The following is an 18,906-nucleotide window of genomic DNA, read 5'->3' as shown; positions in this document are numbered from 1 at the left end:
GACCCCAGTGTGACTGCTTTGACATTAACACTTAGTTATATCTTGAGAAATTAGCTCATCCTATCCTAGTTTTTCCATACCCATCCACAGCAAAGATCTCACAGCCCAAACTCTCACAACTGACTGCCTCTTCTCCCCAGCTCTCCAAATCTCCATGTCATGCAACTGATATTCAACCCTCTTGGCTACTAGAAAGTGATCAAAGGGAGATAACCTGTGGCAGCTGAATGAATTACCTTCTACCTGTGTAGGTTGTTACAACCCACTGCAAAGATGGGAAATGAAGCTTACACAGTGAGGTGAAATAATCACCTAGTAGGGATGTAAAATCCCATTTTAATTAGTTAACCTCTTAAATGTTAAGTTTAACTGATTAACCAGGGAAGGGGAGGGACCCATCTGCCATAGACAGGGGCTTCTCCAGACCAGCTGCTTCTGGCCTCACACTGGGCTGCTGGTTCCTATCCCATGCTGCTTCTGGTCCTGCAAAAGGTTGGCAACTACGTACCCGCAAGCCTATGTGGGCTGGGAGCTAGCAACCTGGCCCTAGTGGCTGCCACTTCTGACCCAGAACAAGGCTGCTGACTACCAACCTGCGCAGACTGGGAGTTGGCAGCATGGGGATGGAGGCTGCAGGTGGGGAGCTGCTCCCAGATAAGGGATATTCATTCACATCCCTAGAACCTAGTAGTGAGTAGTCCGTCCAAGGCCCGACTGAGGTGAGAGTGGGAAAGGAGGTCAGATGGCACTACCTCTCCTGAAGAGATGAATCTGGGATAGAGATATGTTGGGAAGGACACTGAAGGAAATATTAAGACAATTGTATAGCATTCACAACAAAACACCTTCTCACTCACACACAGTTGCAAAGTGTCTGTGTGTATCAGAGAGAACACTTTCCCACAGTTCTTTATTTTTATTGAATGGCATTGTACAAACACATGGGCACAAGAAAGAAAGCCCAGACTGCAGCAATGCAAGAGATGAGCAATCCCACTGCTATAGTAGTTTACGTGGACAAGGGCTTTTTAATTTTTTTGCCACGTGAAATTCACCCTAGCAAAGACTGCCCTATGCAAGGCCTTCCCCTGTGTAAGCCCCGTATTTACTTGGAGCATATGAAAGCGAGAGTAACAAAGTGACAGCACTAGGGATGTTAAATATCGAGTAATTGATTAATTGAATAGTCGATGCATTTGGCATCGATTATTTGATTAATTGATAGGGAGCCTCTGCCTTTTAAGTGTAGCAACACTTCAAAGGTGAAAGCGCCCTGTGAAGCCCGGGGTCAGCTAGGGACTCTCCAGCTGATCCCTGGCTCCATGCGCTGCTGCTGCTTTGAAACTCCATGGAGAGCCCGGTGTCAGAATGCATGCAGCATTTCAAAGCGGTAGCACCATGTGGAGCCTGGAGTCTCCCCTTCCCCGTATAGGCGTCAGGTTCCACATGGCGTTTCAAAGCCGTACGGAGCCCAGGGTCAGTGTGAGGGGGGAGGGGTCCCCCGGCTGATCCTGGCCTTCACACTGCACTACCGTATGAAACGTGATGTGCAGTGTAGCACTGCTGCTTCAAATTACCCCTACCTCTCCCCTGCCTACCGTTCACATTCCTAGACAGCACATATCTCAGCACCTCAGGGCTGCCTGGTTTCTGTTCCTAGTAGGCTCTACTTCAGCTCCAAATAGCATGGCAGTGAGGCGTCCATTAGTGGCAACTGAGTCCATGATTCCACAGGCCTAGTTTTTCTAACATACCTAGAGGGATAAGGAGCCATGTGGTCATGGGCCTTGTTCTGCAGCCCAGTACTTTGCTGTCGGCAGGGGATGTATTTTAAGCCCACCACCTCCTGCCAAATCATGGGCATGGAATTTAGTATTTCTGATTTTATATGAGAAAAACTGAATTTCATGTTTCACGTGGATCTCTAATGGATATTATTTATATCTGTGAACTAAATACAACACTGAATCGGGTAAGAATATCTGTGGGTTTGTAGGCTGTAAAGTACTTCAACAAGGAGGCTAACATTTCTGAATGTCATTAGCGAAGATGACATCTTCCTTGGCATTTGTTTTTCCCTCATAAATATTAACTTCAGAAGTTTCTATTTAAATGATAAAGGCACTGTGGCAGTGTTCCCTTCCACATAAAATATGGGGTCTGGCCATCCTGTTGTTACAAAACTAGAATGCTTTCATGCAATTAACTTGGCTTGCTTGCATAACTGCAGGCATTCAGTTGTGATAGCTTTAGAAATATGAGACCCAAGTAAGTGAATCGTTAAAGTGCCTGAATCATGAACATTGTAACAGCAGCAAACATTGTAGTCCTTGGCCTTTCTTTTCAGACATTAAAAAATTATAAACTGAATAATGATGAGATAGAGACTCGTTCTGTATGTGATAAAACCATTCTGACTAACACAATAACTGCACTGATAATTTACAAGCTGAAACACTTGGAACATTCATTTTCCTCTCCTTTACATTTGCAGTTGTAAAAGGGGAAATGTCAGCTACACAAAGATGTACAAAAAAGCCCACAATGTTCTCCCTTCAACTTTTCTTTTGCAAGGCTTCAGATTCATTTTGTATGGATTTTTTAGACTTTCTAGTCTCCTATTATATGTTACAGTAATGACTTTCTTTGGAGAGTTCAATATCATGGCAAAACTATTACTTGGCATTAATGGTTAACATAAGAGCAGCTGTGCACAGCAAGTCCTTCATTTAGAGAGATTCCATTTTATTTTATTAGAAATTGATTTTAAAGCTGTTCCATTATTAATTTGCCTTAGCAGGGAAATCTTCAGTAGTTCAGAGAGGCAGACTTCCATGGACGTCTGGAGAGATTTTCAAAATAAAAATTTTCTTGGTGTTTTAAAAAACTTAAGATTGGCTTTTATCTAGTTATCTTTAAGCAAAAGGCTTCAGAGTACTTTACACACAGTAAGGGAAAAACTTATCCTTCCATATACTAATCTTCAGCACTGTTTTCCTTACATATATGGTTCTCCCATTAAAATCTATGGAACATCTAGTTATATAAGGAGATACCAGTACCCCAAAGGTGTTATCATAAGGATATAAGAGAGAATTTTAATCTAATTATTAAATTTCTCATTACCACTGGGAGATGGGAAAATATTATCGTAGTTTTCAAATGGGTAAACTGAGGTAATAAGATTATACTCTGTATGGTCAGTGTGAACCAGTAGTACAGATCAGAATGGACTCAGTAGCCCTGATTTCCATCCTCCCCTAATGCTGCACAGATCCTACAGAGTCATTTGCACATACATACTTTACAATATATGAGCAGTCCCATCAACATAGACTCATAGACTTTAAGGTCAGAAGGGACCATTATGATCATCTAGTCTGACCCCCTGCACAGTGCAGGCCACAACATTTCACCCACCCCTCCTAGAATAATCCTCTCACCTATATCTCAGATATTGAAGCCTTCAAATACTTTGAAGACCCCAAGATGCAGAGAATCCTCTAGCTGTGATCTGCGCCCCATGCCACAGAGGAAGGCGAAAAACCTCCAGGGCCTCTGCCAATCTATCCTGGAGGAAAATTCCTTCCCGACTCCAAATATGGCAATCAGCTAAACCCTGAGCACGTGGGCAAGACTCACCAGCCAGACACCCAGAAAGTTCTCTATAGTAACTCCTATCATCCCTCCATTGACCTATTTCCCACTGATAATGAATGGTCAATTAGATACCAAGATCCTGTTATCTCATCAAACCATCCCCTTCATAAACCCATCTAGTTTAATCTTGAAACCAGATAGATCTTTTGCCCCCACTACTTCCCTTGGAAGGCCGTTATAGAACTTCACTCCTCTAATGGTTAGAAACCTTCGTCTAATTTCAAATCTAAACTTCCTACTAGCCAGCTTATATCCATTTGTTTTTGTGTCCACATTGGTATTAAACTTAAATAATTCCTCTCCCTCCCTAGTGTTTATCCCTCTAATATATTTAAAAAGTGCAATCATGTTCCCCCTCAGCCTTCTTTTGGTTAAAGTAAACAAGCCAAGCTCCTTGAGTCTCCTTTCATAAGACAGGTTTTCCATTCCTCGGATCATCCTAGTGGCCCTTCTTTGTACCTGTTCCAGTTTGAATTAATCCTTCTTAAACATGGGAGACCAGAACTGCACACAGTATTCCAAATGGGGTCTCACCAATGCCTTGTATAACGGCACTAACACCTCCTTATCCCTACTGGAAATACCTCGCCTAATACATCCCAAGATCGTATTAGCCTTTTTCACGGCCATGTCACAATGGCGGCTCATAGTCATTCTATAATCAACCAGGACTCCGAGGTCCTTCTCCTCCTCCGTTAATTCCAACTGATGTGTCCCCAGCTTATAACTAAAATTCTTGTTATTAATCCCTAAATGCATAACCTTACACTTCTCACTATTAAATTTCATCCTATTGCTATCACTCCAATTTACAAGATCATCCAGATCTTCCTGTATGATATCCCGATCCTTTTCTGAATTGGCAATAGCTCCCAACTTTGAGTCATCCGCAAATTTTATTAGGACACTTCCACTTTTGGTGCCAAGATCAGCAATAAAAAGATTAAATAAAATTGGCCCCAAAACTGATCCCTGAGGAACTCCGCTAGTAACCTTCCTCCAACCTGACAGTTCACCTTTCAGTATGAGTGTGATTGACTGGATAGAGCACTGAACTGAGATTCAAGAGACTTGGTTTCTGTTCCTAGCTCTGTGACCTCAGCAAGTTACATAACTACTTTGTGACTCTGTTCTCCTACCTATTAAATAGGGATAACAACACTTTTCTCCCTCGTTAAGCTCTTGGACACATACTGCCATGTAAGTATGGGAAGTTTGGGGAAGGGGGGCAGTTAAATTATAAGTAGTAAGCTGGCCAGCAAAGACTGGTCACATTTTTGTCCTGAAAAAACAAACAAACTTCTAACTAGCAAACTATCCAGTTAGTCTGTATAATCTATCTTCCTTATCATTTCAGCAGTGAGACAGTCATAGCTCCCATTATCCTGGAGGGTTTTTTTAAGTTATTTGAAAATTATGAAGATTGAATCATGCCATTGAGACTAAATATTTTTATGGTCAGTTCTGATGTCTGATCAGAACCCTCTGACATTTTGGGATGAGACCAGTGAGTAGAGCGGAGGTGGTAAGATATTCTTGCTAGAGGATCTGTGAACCCATAGAGCCCTGCGTGGATACAAAATCTGTATCCTCATATGTAACCTCAGAAATGAGCCGTGGATATGCATTGACATGATACTTGTGGATAAAGCAGATATCCACAAATTTGCATGGTTCTACAGGTTAAGCTTCACATGTTCCAAATGATGAATTTTGCCAGATCAAGTGAGGTCAACTTCAGCTCCTTTACTGATGGACTCCGGGCTCCTCCAGGGTCCCCACCTGGCTCCATTACTTTCTGGTCTGGCTCCCCTCCTGCCCTCGGGAAACCGGGCCTCCACTGCCCTAGGATTGCCAGGGAACTGGAGCTCTGTGGCCCAGGGCTGCCATACCTTCACTGCTCCTGGGTCCACAGCTCTGCAGCTGTGAAGCCCTGCTGTCTTGGGGCTGCTTGAAATCTGTAGCTCCAAGTCTCCTGGAGCTAAGCTGCTCCAGGGCTGCCTACACCAGGATTGCTGAGGTTCCTCTGCTCCAGGTTTGCCAGGGCTCTAGGGCTCTGTTGCCCCAGGGCTACTTGGGCCACTTCTCTGTGCCCAGCCCAGGGCTCCCTGGCTCCCTGCCTGCCGCTGGGCTCCCTTGCTTGCTGGACCATGGATGTTGCCACATCAGAGAGTCCCAGACCAGAGTGGGTCAACTTGTAGATACAAAATTCATATCTGCATCCATATTCACAAAAAATGAGCTGAGGATATCGGCATCCACATCTGCGGGAGAGGATACCTAAGGATATAAAGCAAATATCTGAAGATTTGCAGGGTTTTATCAATCCTTTTGCCAAGTGCCCAAAACTTCCTTCTAGGGCATGCTGCCTTCTGTGGAAGGTACCTACTGGTGTAAGTAAAATCAATTTTTTATTGATATGGTGGGAGGGCAGAGGAGATACCAGCTAAGGGGGCGGGGGCATGTGACAATCCATGTGACTTTACTCAACCCAACGCAGCTCCCCTACACTCTCCCCATCTCATGATCCATCCCATGTTACTGGGAGGGGGGCATCTGAGGGGCAGTATAGCTACTGGAGTAGCTACTGGTTTTTGCCCCACAGGGAAAGGAGCAAAATGCTGGCAGCTCCTCCAGGGTCTAGAACACTCCCACCCCTCCCTGCTCTGTTCTCCAGCAGGGCTGCTGCTGTACAGATGGAGCTGGAGGAGATGTAGCAACATGGAAGGACAGGGGCGGAGTTGTGTAGTACAAGTCATGGCAGAGGAGGCATGCGGCCGCTGGCTCCTTTTGTGTCTTTCTGGTACCAGCCTACTTGCGCTTCTGTGGATATCTAACAGGAAGCAGAGAATAAAATCCTGGAGATAGACAATCAAGTTAAGGATTCTCTGAAAAAAATTCTGATTGTAGCTTCATTCTTTAAGTTGTTGCTACATCTGTTAAATAAAATAGCGTCTTGGGGTAGTCATTCACACTTGAGACTGCCCACTTTCTCAAGAATACTATACCAGTCTCTTTCTGATTTAACATTGATAAATCACATCTAATGCACTCTCCTGGGCAGCTAGTGCACTTTTTCTCTCCATGTGATTTCACATGGCTAATCACTTATCGGAATGGAGAGTTTGCTTTGAGCTAGTCTTTCTTCTCAGCAATGCTGTACAACCAACCTTTCCTAAACTGTCTCTCATAACAGGAGCACAAACACCTCTATATCATATTTCACTACATATAAATGCTTCCCACAGGTTTATTTGACTGTAGTCCAAAACATAACAAATCCCATTATTAAAGGTCTTATCCTCTGAGCGCCAACATAAATAAAAGGAAAGGTGACGGACGGACTAATAAGGCATTGAGCAAAGGCCATATCCAGACAAAGTAATTCATGAATTTAATTAGTAATTAGTAAAGCAAAGATAATGGGCTTCTGATAGCATCATTATACTGATCCGCTGATTAACAATTATGATCTCAATTACATCAGTAATTAAGAAAGATTTCAAAGACATTACAAGGGAAAATAGTTGGTCTGCATCTAGAGTTTCATGAAATCTACCAAGAATTGTATAGTTAATTATTCTTTTGGGCAGTTGCTTTTTACAGACCAAAAGTGAAATTAGATAGCAGGATAGGTGTCACACCAAATATGAGCATCTTAGTATCTGTCATCTGTTCTGTCCATGTGGACCTTTCTATCTTCATGAAGTTCAATCAAGGACAGTGAAGCTCTATGTGAGTGCAAGGGTCAGCCCATATGGAACGAACTAGGTCAACATAATGACTGAAACCCTCCCAAAATGCAATAGTAGACAAACCCTCTTTTCTACCATCCAATATCTAATCTCTAGCCAGTAACAACAAAGCAAAATCCAGATAAAGGATCTCAATGACATACTTTTCTATTCTAGATTTGTTACTTTAGTAAAAAGAGGAAAAATAAGGGACATGGCACATTTTTAAAGACTTTCAGAGGAAAAGCATACAGCTAATGAGAGATAAACAGCATGTTTTGCTTGCTGACCAGTGTCATGGACACAATGAAGCCTCAAAAGCCAGTAGGCAAAAAATGATGCACTAAATTTGATACCTACCAGCTTTGTGCTCCTGGGGAACCTGTTTGACTCAAAAACAACCTCCCTTCCCCAGCCTTTTCTTGAGCAGAAGAAAAAGCAGCAGGGAAAGACACACCTAAACCCCTTCAAAAATTCCCCTGATCTCATTTGCATCAAAGATGGAACAAAAAGGCATCTCCACTAGTATGCAACAGTGATGGGAAAGTTGTGGCCCATCATGGTTCTATGTGTGTCCTGCAACACATTTTCTTTACTGTTGCCCATGCGCAGAGTTGCTAGATTCCATGGATTTTCCTACTGGTATCACTGAAATGACATGCACTTCACTTACCGTGCGTGCTGATTGCACACAACATTGACTGTGAGAGCCGGGCACTTCCTCTGCATTCAAAGAGCTGCCATGTTTCAGTCATCACACCATATAAGTTCTAGGCATGCAAGCGTAGTAAAGCTGTAAGCAACTGGTCAGCTACCCGATAAGCAAATGCTGAGTTGGAAATCGACTAGTCACTAGTTATCAAGCCAAATCTAGTAATACATTTTCTACTGGTATCCAAAATCCTAAAGCTGTTAATTGCATTGTGAGCTCATTGAAGAAACACCATCAATACCCAGGGTTAAGCAGTTATTATCTAGACTAAATAACATAACTTTGGAATGCTCTCTTAAAAGATCAGCTTGCCTATAAATAAATCTAGTGTTCTGCCTTCAACCATTATTCTTTCCCTACAAAAACCCTTACCCATACTGAATTAAAGTGCTCTGATGCATGGATTTAAATTCTGCATCAGTCCCATTGAGACTTCATCTGCTCCTGATTGATCATGCTGGGGGCTCTTCTCTTCCTGTCTCCAACCTCCTGGACCTGCAGCTACCATCACTACCTGGGAATCCTGATAGATTCACGCTTCATGGAATGCTGAGATTCAGGGGCGGCCTGAGGCAGGCTGCGGCAGCTGGCGCCTGAGGCGGAACGCGCGATCGGCATCCCTGCCTGCATGGCTGTCAATGGCTGTGATGTCATCATTGGGCGCCCCGGGCACCCCATTGAAGACGGCACCCTAGGTGACGGCTGAATCAGCCAATGCTCACTAGCCACCCCTGCTGAGATTTCTCTCTCTCTAGAGATAGCATCCTGACCCTGTCTCATGTGATCAGTTATAATTTTTAGCCCTAACTCAGATGTAAGTTAGATTTAATTGTAACTGTTTTCTTTGTTTGGCTCCCCTTGTATGGTTACTACAGTAGACTTCTGATAATCTGGCACCTTTGGGACCTAGGTGGTGCCGGATTATCAGATATGCCAGAGTATCAGAAGGTACTCCGGCAGGGGGCTGTGACCGATCTGCCGGGACCCGCACTGCGTCTGGGGGGTAGGCGGGGAACAGCATAGTGAGGGGCGAACCCTTCGCCGTTTTGCAGGAAGGCGAGGTGCTGCCAGGTGCCAAGCAGGGGGGTGAGGGGCGGCGCTGCGGGACCAACCCAACAGCACTCCAGCTGCTCTGCTCCGCCGCTTGTCCGCCACTCGTCAGTTTCAGCAGTGGCAGCGGAGGACTTGGGGAAGCAGCTGAAACGGACGAGCGGTGGACAAGTGGTGGAGCGGAGCAGCTGCGGTGCTGCTGAGTTGGTCCCGCAGTGCTGCCCCTCAGCCCCCTGCTCGGTGATAACTACTGCGGTCTGGGGCGTGGAAAGCCTGCTCCCCTCTGTAGCCAGACACAAACCCCATCTTGTCCCCCCCCCCCCCCCGAGAGCAAGAGAAAGGCAGTCAGCCTTTGATGCCCTGGGAACGCAGGTGTGCTGCCTGTCCCTGACTCTACCATAAACAGAAACCAGACAGTAAATGGGCTAGCTGACGACCCGGGGCCTCCCGTCGCCCTGATGGCTAGTACCAGTAATTGACACGCCTGCACTGTCCCAGGAGAGGAATCTTCGCCCATCACATACCAGAGGTGCCCATTGTCTGCATTTTCCCAGGTGTAAATTATGCTTTGCACCCTTCCTGGGAAACTTGGCATTCAAAGCCATTTTTCCTAATTGGCCACTTGAGCCCAGGAAGAAGCCTACATAACCCAAGGAGTATAAAGGAGGTTCAGCAGCCCACCCCATTTGAGCTCCAATCATCTATACCTGCTGGCAGGTATTGATTGTCTCCCGAGGTCTGTGGGACGCCCAACCTCGCCCTACTTCTTCCCGAGGGATTGAGAGAAAGACGCTGGCCACGCCAAGTCTGGAACGCAGGGGTGAGAATATGTACCTGCTATGTGTCTATTTTGCATGCATTTAATAAGAGCTCAGAGAACCAAAAGGGTTTCATGGTACCTGTAAGTGACTTATTAGTGTAATTTCTGTCCTGTCCTTTGTAGTGGCTGTTTTATCTGTAACACAGTAGTAGCATTTAACAACTAAGTTTACCCTGTAACAATAAAATAGTAACTGTTTAAGCTTTAACCTGACTCCTTCAGTTGCTGTAACAGAACCAAGCACAATTTAAAAGAACTTCAGCCGGTCATAAGGGACTCACTGCCCTGACCGTCGGCTGACACCCTCCCGGAAACTCCTGGCGGTGGCGCGGGGCTTCCCCTGCCTTCCTGCAAAACGGTGGAGGGTTCACCTCTCGCCGCGCCATTCCACACCAGCAGCTCTAATTGTCCGGCTGGCCGGAGCACTTCTGGGTTCTAGTTGGTGCTAGACTATCGGGAGTGCTGGATCACTGGATGCCAAATAATTGGAGTTTTACTGTACCTGGAAATAAATAACTTTCTTTATTCAGCTGGTTGCCTCTCTCTCTCTCCACCCACTCTCCCCTGAGCGGTGTGGTTTTTGGCTTCCTCATTCACTCTGAAGCAACGCTCGTTGTACTTAAGCTAAAGATCCCCTTAGCATCCAAAAATTGCAAGGATGTTCTAACTTGAGAATGGGGAGACCTAGGTTCAATTTCCTGCTCTGTCAACAGATGCCCTCTCTGATCTTGGCCAAGTCACTTAGTCTTGGTTCCCACCTACCTGTACAACAGAAATAAAAGCACTTCCCTACCACTTAGGGGTGTTGGGAGGATAAATACCTTAAAGATGGTATATCTGGCACTCAGATGTTATGGATATAAGCACCTAAAATAGATAGCTAATCTAGATTTAATTGCTGGAAATGTATTTTCAAAATACATTCAAGGCTATATGACAACTATGACTGCCATTTAAGAGCGCCAGCTGCTACCAGCAGTTATATAACAGTGGAATGCGAGACATCACAGATATTTCCCTGCACTTGAATACACCAGTGTATAATAACTAGTGATTTATCATGACTTTTTAATGGTGCCCCAAGGCATAGCACTAATAAGTATAGTTACAAAGATCCTTGTAACAAGGGAAATGTGAAAGTAGCCTTTTCATTATTATTTACTCATTAACTTTCACTATAGTTATTTCATCAACCAACAGCATGGTGATCTCCACTGGACTGAAGTACTATATTATATCCTTTTCTCATGATTAGCCCAAAGGAGCTTAACAGTCAATGACAGCACTTATGCTAATCCCAAAACAATAGTATTAATGTAAACTTCCCACCCTCAGAAATGCCAGTAATCTGCCAGGAATAGAAGAGGAGACACCCTGACAGGTTTTCTTAACCAGTTCCTGTTATAGCAGTTATAACTTTATGCTTCTGTTTGTTATAGTGTAATTTTAAAAAAAGAATGCACAATTTAACAATAAAGGCACATGTGTAGAGAACATACCTAATATAAAAAAATAGATTATTCTTATGAAATATATTCACCCAACAAAGTGCACAGGAGTCTTAAACCTATTAATGTATATATCTTCTCAGTGCTTTTTTTTCTGTAAAATAAAAAGGTGCCGGTACTCCAGGGGGAAAGCTCTGACTGGAGGTGCTGGTACTGCGTCTGGAGGTGCCAGTACTGTGTGCAAGGTAGTACCGTCACAAAAAAAGTACTGTATCTTCTTATAATAATTATTATGATACAATGAACTGATTTTTTGACAGGTAGAATATATGTAGGTCAAAAGAACTCCAGTTTTATTAATTTGTTTTATATTTAGTGGCATTGCTCTAATCAGTAGAGGTCTTGAATATGGTGAATGAATAACCCATCATACAACTGTGCTTATTCTAAGTTTAACCGTAAGATTATCTGCCATAATATTGAATCAAGCATTCATGGAGCAAGACAGATACAAACCTCACGAGCAAATGATCCCACGCTATTTTATAATTTCCTCTGTTGTCATATCTATCTATCTATGTTAGAGCGTGTCTGTGAATCTGTCTGCAAATCCGTTTGTTCAAGAACTCCTCCTACACGGTAAGAGCTAGGGACATCAAATTTGGCATACAACTTCCTCTTCTCCTAACTTAAAGCAAGGTCAGGGTTTGTTTGTTCCAGAAAAAACTGGGAATTCCGGGAAAAGGACAATTTTCCATAGCATGCGAAGGAAGGAGCTGCTATTCCGAGTGACATGATATGAGAGTGGCCACTGAGGGCAACCCTACCACCAAGGGAGTGGCCAGCAGGGCTGGGACTCTGCCATCTTGCCTGCCAGCACACCAATAAATACTCCCCCTACTCTGTACCTAGGAGAGAGGAGAGAGAGCAGGTCTCAGATAGGCTGGAGGTGTGGCCAGAGGGAGGGAGGAAAGAACAGGCCTCAAGCGGGTAGGGGATGGCTGGGAGGGGGAAGAACAGGCCCCAGGCTGGCTGGGGAGAGTTGGCTGGGTTGGAGAGAAAAGGCCCTGGGCGTTAACTCAAACACCAGAAGATCTATCTCCATTGTGTAAGTACAGTTGTAGCCAAAAACCAGAGGGTAGTCCTAGTGATTCAAGCAACGGGAGCTGTCGTAAGTATTTGCTTGTGGTCTCAGATAGATGTGTCTTATAGCAAGAGAGCTTCTCCCACCATTCACTCTGCTGTCGCTCTACACTATTTTCAGTCCTCTAGCTGGATGACAGCTAGCAGGAGTACGTCTTGTAGAACTGGGAATAAGACTCCTGTTTGGAGGTGTAGATGTACTGATAGAGAAGTACATCTAGAAAAAGTGCAGTTTCACAATATTTCAAGTAACATTCTACTCCTGAAATCCATCTCTTAGTACAGAGTTGCTGTTGATGAAATATTCTGAAACCAGTTTCCCTCTCATACCAGTTTTGTATCAAAACAATTTCTTCAAGTTAACAGAATCTAATATATAAAGGAGAATGTTTGTAAGTTCGTGTGCTAATAACTTAGGGTATGTCTACACTACAGCGCTAATTCGAACTAACGCATCCAGACTAAAAAACTAGTTCGAATTAGCGTTTTGCTAATTCGAACTACCATGTCCACATTAAGTGGACCCTGAACCAGGCTTAAGGATGGCCGGAAGCAGTGCCGGCAGGGCATCAGAGGAGGACTTAGAGCGTGGAGATGCTGTCTCAGGCTAGCCGAGGGCTGTGCTTAAAGGGTCCCGACCCCCACCCCGGACAGACAGTTCTCAGGGGTGCCCCGCTTGCAAAGCAGTCTTGGCTTGGATTGCCCGGAGTACCCACACTGGGCACGTCACAGCACTCGGCCATCAGACCAGCTGCACTTGCCGCAAGCTGCCATCTGGGGAGAGGGGGCAATTGGGGGGCTGCAGAAGAGCTTCCACCCCCAGAAGCCCGCAGAGCCAGCCCAGTCCTCCCCATCGGGGGCTCGTACCCCATTCCTCCCTCACCTCCTTCCACTTACCCTTCCCTAGCCCCTCTTCTTGATGTACAAAATAAAGGACAATTGTGTTCAAAATGGAATCTGTCTTTATTGAACAAAACTGGGGGAGACTGGGAAAAGGAGGTGGGAGAGGGGAAGAGAGAGGGTGGGAGAGGGGAGGGCAACTAAAATGATCAGGGGTTGGGAACAGGTCCCGTATGAAGAGAGGCTAAAGAGACTGGGATTTTCAGCTTAGAAAAGAGGAGACGAAGGGGGGACAGGATAGAGGTCTCTAAAAGCAGGAGTTGGGTGGAGAGGGTGCATACAGAAAAGTTCTTCATTAGTTCCCATAAAGAAGGACTACAGGACACCAAAGGAAAGGAATGGGTAGCAGGCTTCAAACTAGTAAGAGAAAGTTGTTCTTCACAAAACAAAGAGTCAACTTGTGGAACTCCTTGCTGCAGGAGGCTGTGAAGGCTACAACTAGAACAGAGTTTAAAGGGAAGTGAGATCAAGTCATGGAGGTTGGGTCCATGGAGTGCTATTAGCCAGGGGGTAGGAGTGGTGTCCCTGCCCAAGGTTTGTGGAAGGCTGGAGAGGGATGGCACGAGACAAATGGCTTGGTCACTGTCTTCGGTCCATCCCCTCCAGGGTCCCTAGGGTTGGCCGCTGTTGGCAGACAGGCTACTGGGCTAGATGGACCTTTGGTCTGACCCAATACGGCCATTGTAAGCTCAGGGCTCAGGGTCGGGGGTCTCAGTGGACCCCCTTGATTCTCTTGCACACCTGCTCCTGGGTGGCCATGCTGGCAGCTCTCCTGCCCTAGCCGGCCACTTTCCTGTGCCTAGTGCGGAGGTCGTGGACGAGGTCCACGATGTCCGCACTAGCCCAGGCGGGTGCCCGCCTTTTGCGGTCCCGGGCAAGCTCCTGGGAGCCGCCAGCCTGGTCCCGGGAAGAGGGGGAGGGCTGGGGGCATCGGGTGGGTGGCTCAGCAGGTGCAGGGTCTGCTGGCTGGGTGCTGGCAGGCTTACACCTGGCACGGGCACCGTAGCCAGCCCGTGCCCCTTTAAGGGGTCCGGGGCCGGGAGGGAGGCAGACGAGTTTCCCTGGTGTTGGCCAGGGTGGCCACCAGGGAAACCTGGGGAGGGCTAGCCTCCCACTAGTTCGAATTAAGGGGCTACACACCCCTTAATTCGAACTAGCTAGTTCGAACTAGGCTTAATCCTCATAAAATGAGGTTTTCCTAGTTCGAACTAAGTGCTCCGCTAGTTCGATTTAAATTCGAACTAGCGGAGCGCTAGTGTAGCGCCTATTAAAGTTAGTTCGAACTAATGTCCGTTAGTTCGAATTAACTTTGTAGTGTAGACATACCCTTAGACACTATAAGAGCTACCACAACCAAAGTTTTCATGGGATAACCTTTCATCCAGGAGAAGATTTTAAGGTACTTTTGGACCCGATCGGGACCAAGCTCAAGCTGTAAAAACCAAAAAATAACCTGCCATGCTGCACTGCAGGGGCCACCCCCCCCACCCTAGGTCCCATGCCCGCCGCCTGCATCCTCCAGCGCCATCTGGGACTCACCACCTCCCACCCGTGAGGTTACATAAGCAATCCTCTCCGCTCCTCCCCCCCCACACACACGCCGGCATCCGCCCTGCCCCCTGCAGCACCTTCAGCCCTGGGCGCGAGCTGGGGCGCCCATCCCACATGTAAGCTCCCCTCCACCTGAGGTCGCGCCCCGCTCCCCTCCGGTGATGACGCGGATCTATATTTTAATCTCTATAGAAATCAGTGCAACTTTTCTACCATTCATAAAAAGATAATGGACTACTGTTTTTCTGCATTTTGTTACTCTGGTTTCCCAAGCAATGCCGGGTAACTCCAGCTAGTTACTTCTAATTTACAGCATGGAAACTAACAAGAGAACCAGATCACTTATCATTTTGTTCTGAGAAAATTAAATTACCTTTAATTGTCACAGGATTATTTTGATAAATAAGGGGGAATCGCTTACTGTATTTCTGGGACACAATGCAATTGATTAAAAACTTGCAATTACCTGGATAATACCTGGCTAGTCCAGTTGCACTGCCAAAAACCTGCCATAACAGAGTTGGATCTTCTTCTCTGTTCCTTTTGAATACATCATCCAGTGCTCCAGTCCAGTTGAGTTCATTTAACACTATTGTAGCTGTAAAAGAGGAAACATATTTGGTATCACAAAATTAGGTATTTAAAAATTAGCATCGTTTCTTAAAAATAAGTGAAGGATTTACCATGACAAATAAGAGTGCCGAGGTTGAGTAATCTATTAGAACAACTACTCCAGAAAAATGTAATTTAAGTAATCACAGAGTGCATTTGGGGAAATACAGTCCTCATGGAAAGTTTTAACATTCTTTAATATTCTTGTACTGCTTTTTTCCTCCAGTGCATCATCTATATGCAAAGATTATTCTTATTCTCTTGGGCTATGTCTACACTACAAGGTTGTTTTGAAATAAGTTATTTCAAAATAATAACTCCTGAAATAACTATTTTGAAATAACGTGTCCATACTACAAATCCTCACAGAAATAGTAAAATATCGAAATAGCGTGTCCACACTCATCGGAGCCTGAATCACATTTAAGGCCCCTGGAAGCACTTCAGGCAGGGCATCAGACCAGCAGTCACTTCCTGGAGCTGCTGCCTGAGGCTATCTGAAGCTTGTGCTTAAAGGGGCACCCTTCTACAGCCATGTCTCAGACTCTTCACCTTTGCCTACTTGCTTGAGGGAGAGCAAACACCACACTGCGTGCTCTAGTTGCCCTTGTGGATGCCACAGCACTACTACCATGGACCCAGATGTGCTACAAAGCAGTGTCAGGCTCTTAGACCTCCTGCTGCACCTTCTGGTGCAGTTAAAGCAGGCCACGCTTGTGGCACTGCATGACCAAGACGGCCAGTTCAGTCTGGGGCACCTTCTCACACAGTCCTGGGCACTCCTCCTACCCCACAGTCCCTTCCATTCTCCCCAGCACACGTGCACTGCTGCTTCTGGTGCCGGGACACCAGTTCCAACCGGTGCTAAAAGATTGTCTTAGAGTGGTGGGATGACCAGCAGTGGATCCAGAACTTCTACATACAGAAGGACACCTTCCTGGAGCTCTGTGAATAGCTCGCCCCTGCCCTTTGGCAATGGGACCCCCACATGCGACCCACCATTCCCCTCCAGCAGTGATTCACTATCACCCTCTGGAAGCTCGCTACACCAGACAAGTACCACTCTGTTGGGAACCAATTTGGCATGGGGAGATAGACCATCAGCCTGTGCATATGCAGAGTTGACTCTCTTGCTATTTTCACAAGAGGGGTGAAAAACTACTCTAATAGTTTCCCTACAGAAGAGGGTGGAATCTCGGTCCTTAGAGGTTTTGAAGTTCTGGCTTCACAAAGCCCTGCCAAGGATGGGGTACTTGGGGTTGCTCCTGCTGTGGGAAGTGGTGTGGGGCCCTCCCAGGGTCTCCAGCAACCCTGTGAAGCTGTGTGCATCTGTGAGGCCTTGAGGGAGAGTTTCAGCCAAGGCCACTGTGAGACTCTCCCCAAGGCCTCCCCACAAGAGGCCTCTGCATTGCCCCTGTGTGCTTTTTTTCTCCCACCCTCCTTTCTTCTCTTCCCACATCCCCTGCAGAGAAAATAAACCAGACCTTTTGTTGTGAAACAATAAAATCTGTGTTTTTTATTTGGGGACTATAAAACCAGGGAGGGACTGGTGAAAGAGCCCATGAGGGGGGAATGAGGGGAAAAGAGAAGGGACGAGGGGGGAAGAGGGCTCATGGATGGGGTTGGGTCTGGTGCCTGCCTCAGACTCCTCGGGACATTTCAGCTGCCTGAGAGGTCACTCCACCTCGTGTGCACAGCCCTCAGAGAGGAGAGGGGGGAGGCTAGGAGACGCTGGGGATATGGGGGCAGGGGTGGGTACTACAGAGACTTGGAAGGAGTGGGTGCTGCAGTTACTTGGACAGGAGTGGGTGTTGAAGCGTAGCCACAGGAGTGCTCAATGGCAGCAAGCAAGTGGAACGCAGCACATAGTGTTTCCTGCTGCTGGGGCAGCAGCTCCCAGTTGGTGTGGCACCATTCCTGGTCAGCACGGTGCTCCTCCCGGTCAGCGAACTGTCCTGGTCACCCTGCTTCAAAATTGTGTTGTAGGGCACACAGGCACTTGAGGTGTTCCCCCGCCAGGTCGTCCTGGGGTGCCTCTGCTAATGGTGCTGGAGACAGTGGACGCACCGTGCCTGCATCTGGTTCAGCTGCGAAGAAAAGCAAGAAGGGCAGTCACCCTGGAGACACTGTGCATAAAGCCTAGCCCTAGTACCTGAGCCAACACCGAAGGTCTCAGTTCTCATGATGGCAAAGTGCTTTGAGCAAGGCCATTTGTTGCCTAAAGGAGCCTCCCATGGGAAGGTGCTGACCACAACTGGAGCCTGCAGGAAGGAGGAGGGGACAGGCTAGCTCAGCTTCCTTCCAGGTCCTGTGAATGCCATGTCTGCAGAGAGAGATCTGCTGTCTCTGCCCACTGAAGGAGAGGGGGAGGGTGTTGGGGGAGCAGCAGATGCCATTTTTCAAGTAGGGTGGTACTATACTCCCTTCTCTCCCCCCGGCAGGCGCCCATGCTGGGGATCACAAGATCAGTGCTTGCCCGGGAGCAGATGCTGCTCAAGAGTGTGGGCACGAGCCTGTACCATGTGTGGCACTGCAGTGTGTTCCCATGACTCCAGCCTCCTTAGTAGTAGTGGGAAGGTGTCCCATCAAGGGGTCAAAAGTAAGGCAGGCCTATGTGAGAAGGAGCAAAAGGTTCCAGTGTGAGAGCTTCATGGGGCTCAGTGCTCCAGACTGGTGCTCCGTGTGTACCCACATGTGAACCCTAGGCTGAGAAGGCCAAGTGAGGAGTGCGCAGCCCTCGCAGCCCACCACCTCCCCTGCATGTGTCTAAGGAAATTATGGAACTCACCTGTAGTGCCTTCCCAGGCCTGGTCCAAGCCTGAGAGAAGTCCTGGGAGGGGGAGACTGGTTCCAGGGTGATGACCTCCTCCTGACGGGCAGGCATAGTGTCAAGACTGCCCTCTTCTTCCTCCCACGCATCGCTGTCCTCCTCCTCCTCCTACACAGCCCCACCTTTGTGGAGGCTGATGATGGACATGGACAGGTCACAGTCTATGACGGGTGGGGGTTTTGAACTGCCCCCCTCCCAGGATGGTATGCCACCCTAGAGTGGAAACTTTGCTCCCTGGCCTTTGTATAGGACTGATGGAGTTTTTTAATTTTCATCCAGACCTGGTCCAGAGCGCAGCTGTGCCCTTTCTGGGCCAGCCTGGAGACCATTTGGCTGTAGACTTTGACATTCTTCCTCTTGGTGTGGAGATCATGGATGTTGGTCTCCTCCCCCAGACCTCAATGAGATGCAGGATCTCCATACCAGGCCAGGAGGATACCCTGTTT

At 46.8% G+C, this 18,906-nt stretch overlaps 1 protein-coding gene across 2 annotated transcripts in view; it reads right to left on the bottom strand.

Moving 5' to 3' along the window:
- CACNA2D1 (calcium voltage-gated channel auxiliary subunit alpha2delta 1) overlaps nucleotides 1-18,906 on the bottom strand; it is a 653,332-nt gene that overhangs the window by 185,050 nt on the left and 449,376 nt on the right. For both annotated transcript variants that reach the window (XM_075926367.2, XM_006117144.5), the window contains exon 7: nucleotides 15,485-15,616. In XM_075926367.2, the coding sequence (XP_075782482.1) occupies nucleotides 15,485-15,616 (132 nt within the window). The remainder of the gene's footprint in view (nucleotides 1-15,484; nucleotides 15,617-18,906) is intronic.

Source organism: Pelodiscus sinensis, chromosome 1 (assembly GCF_052426305.1).
Source record: "Pelodiscus sinensis isolate ZL-2025 chromosome 1, ASM5242630v1, whole genome shotgun sequence".
NCBI lineage: Eukaryota > Metazoa > Chordata > Testudines > Trionychidae > Pelodiscus > Pelodiscus sinensis.
This window is presented reverse-complemented; position numbering and strand designations above follow the sequence as displayed.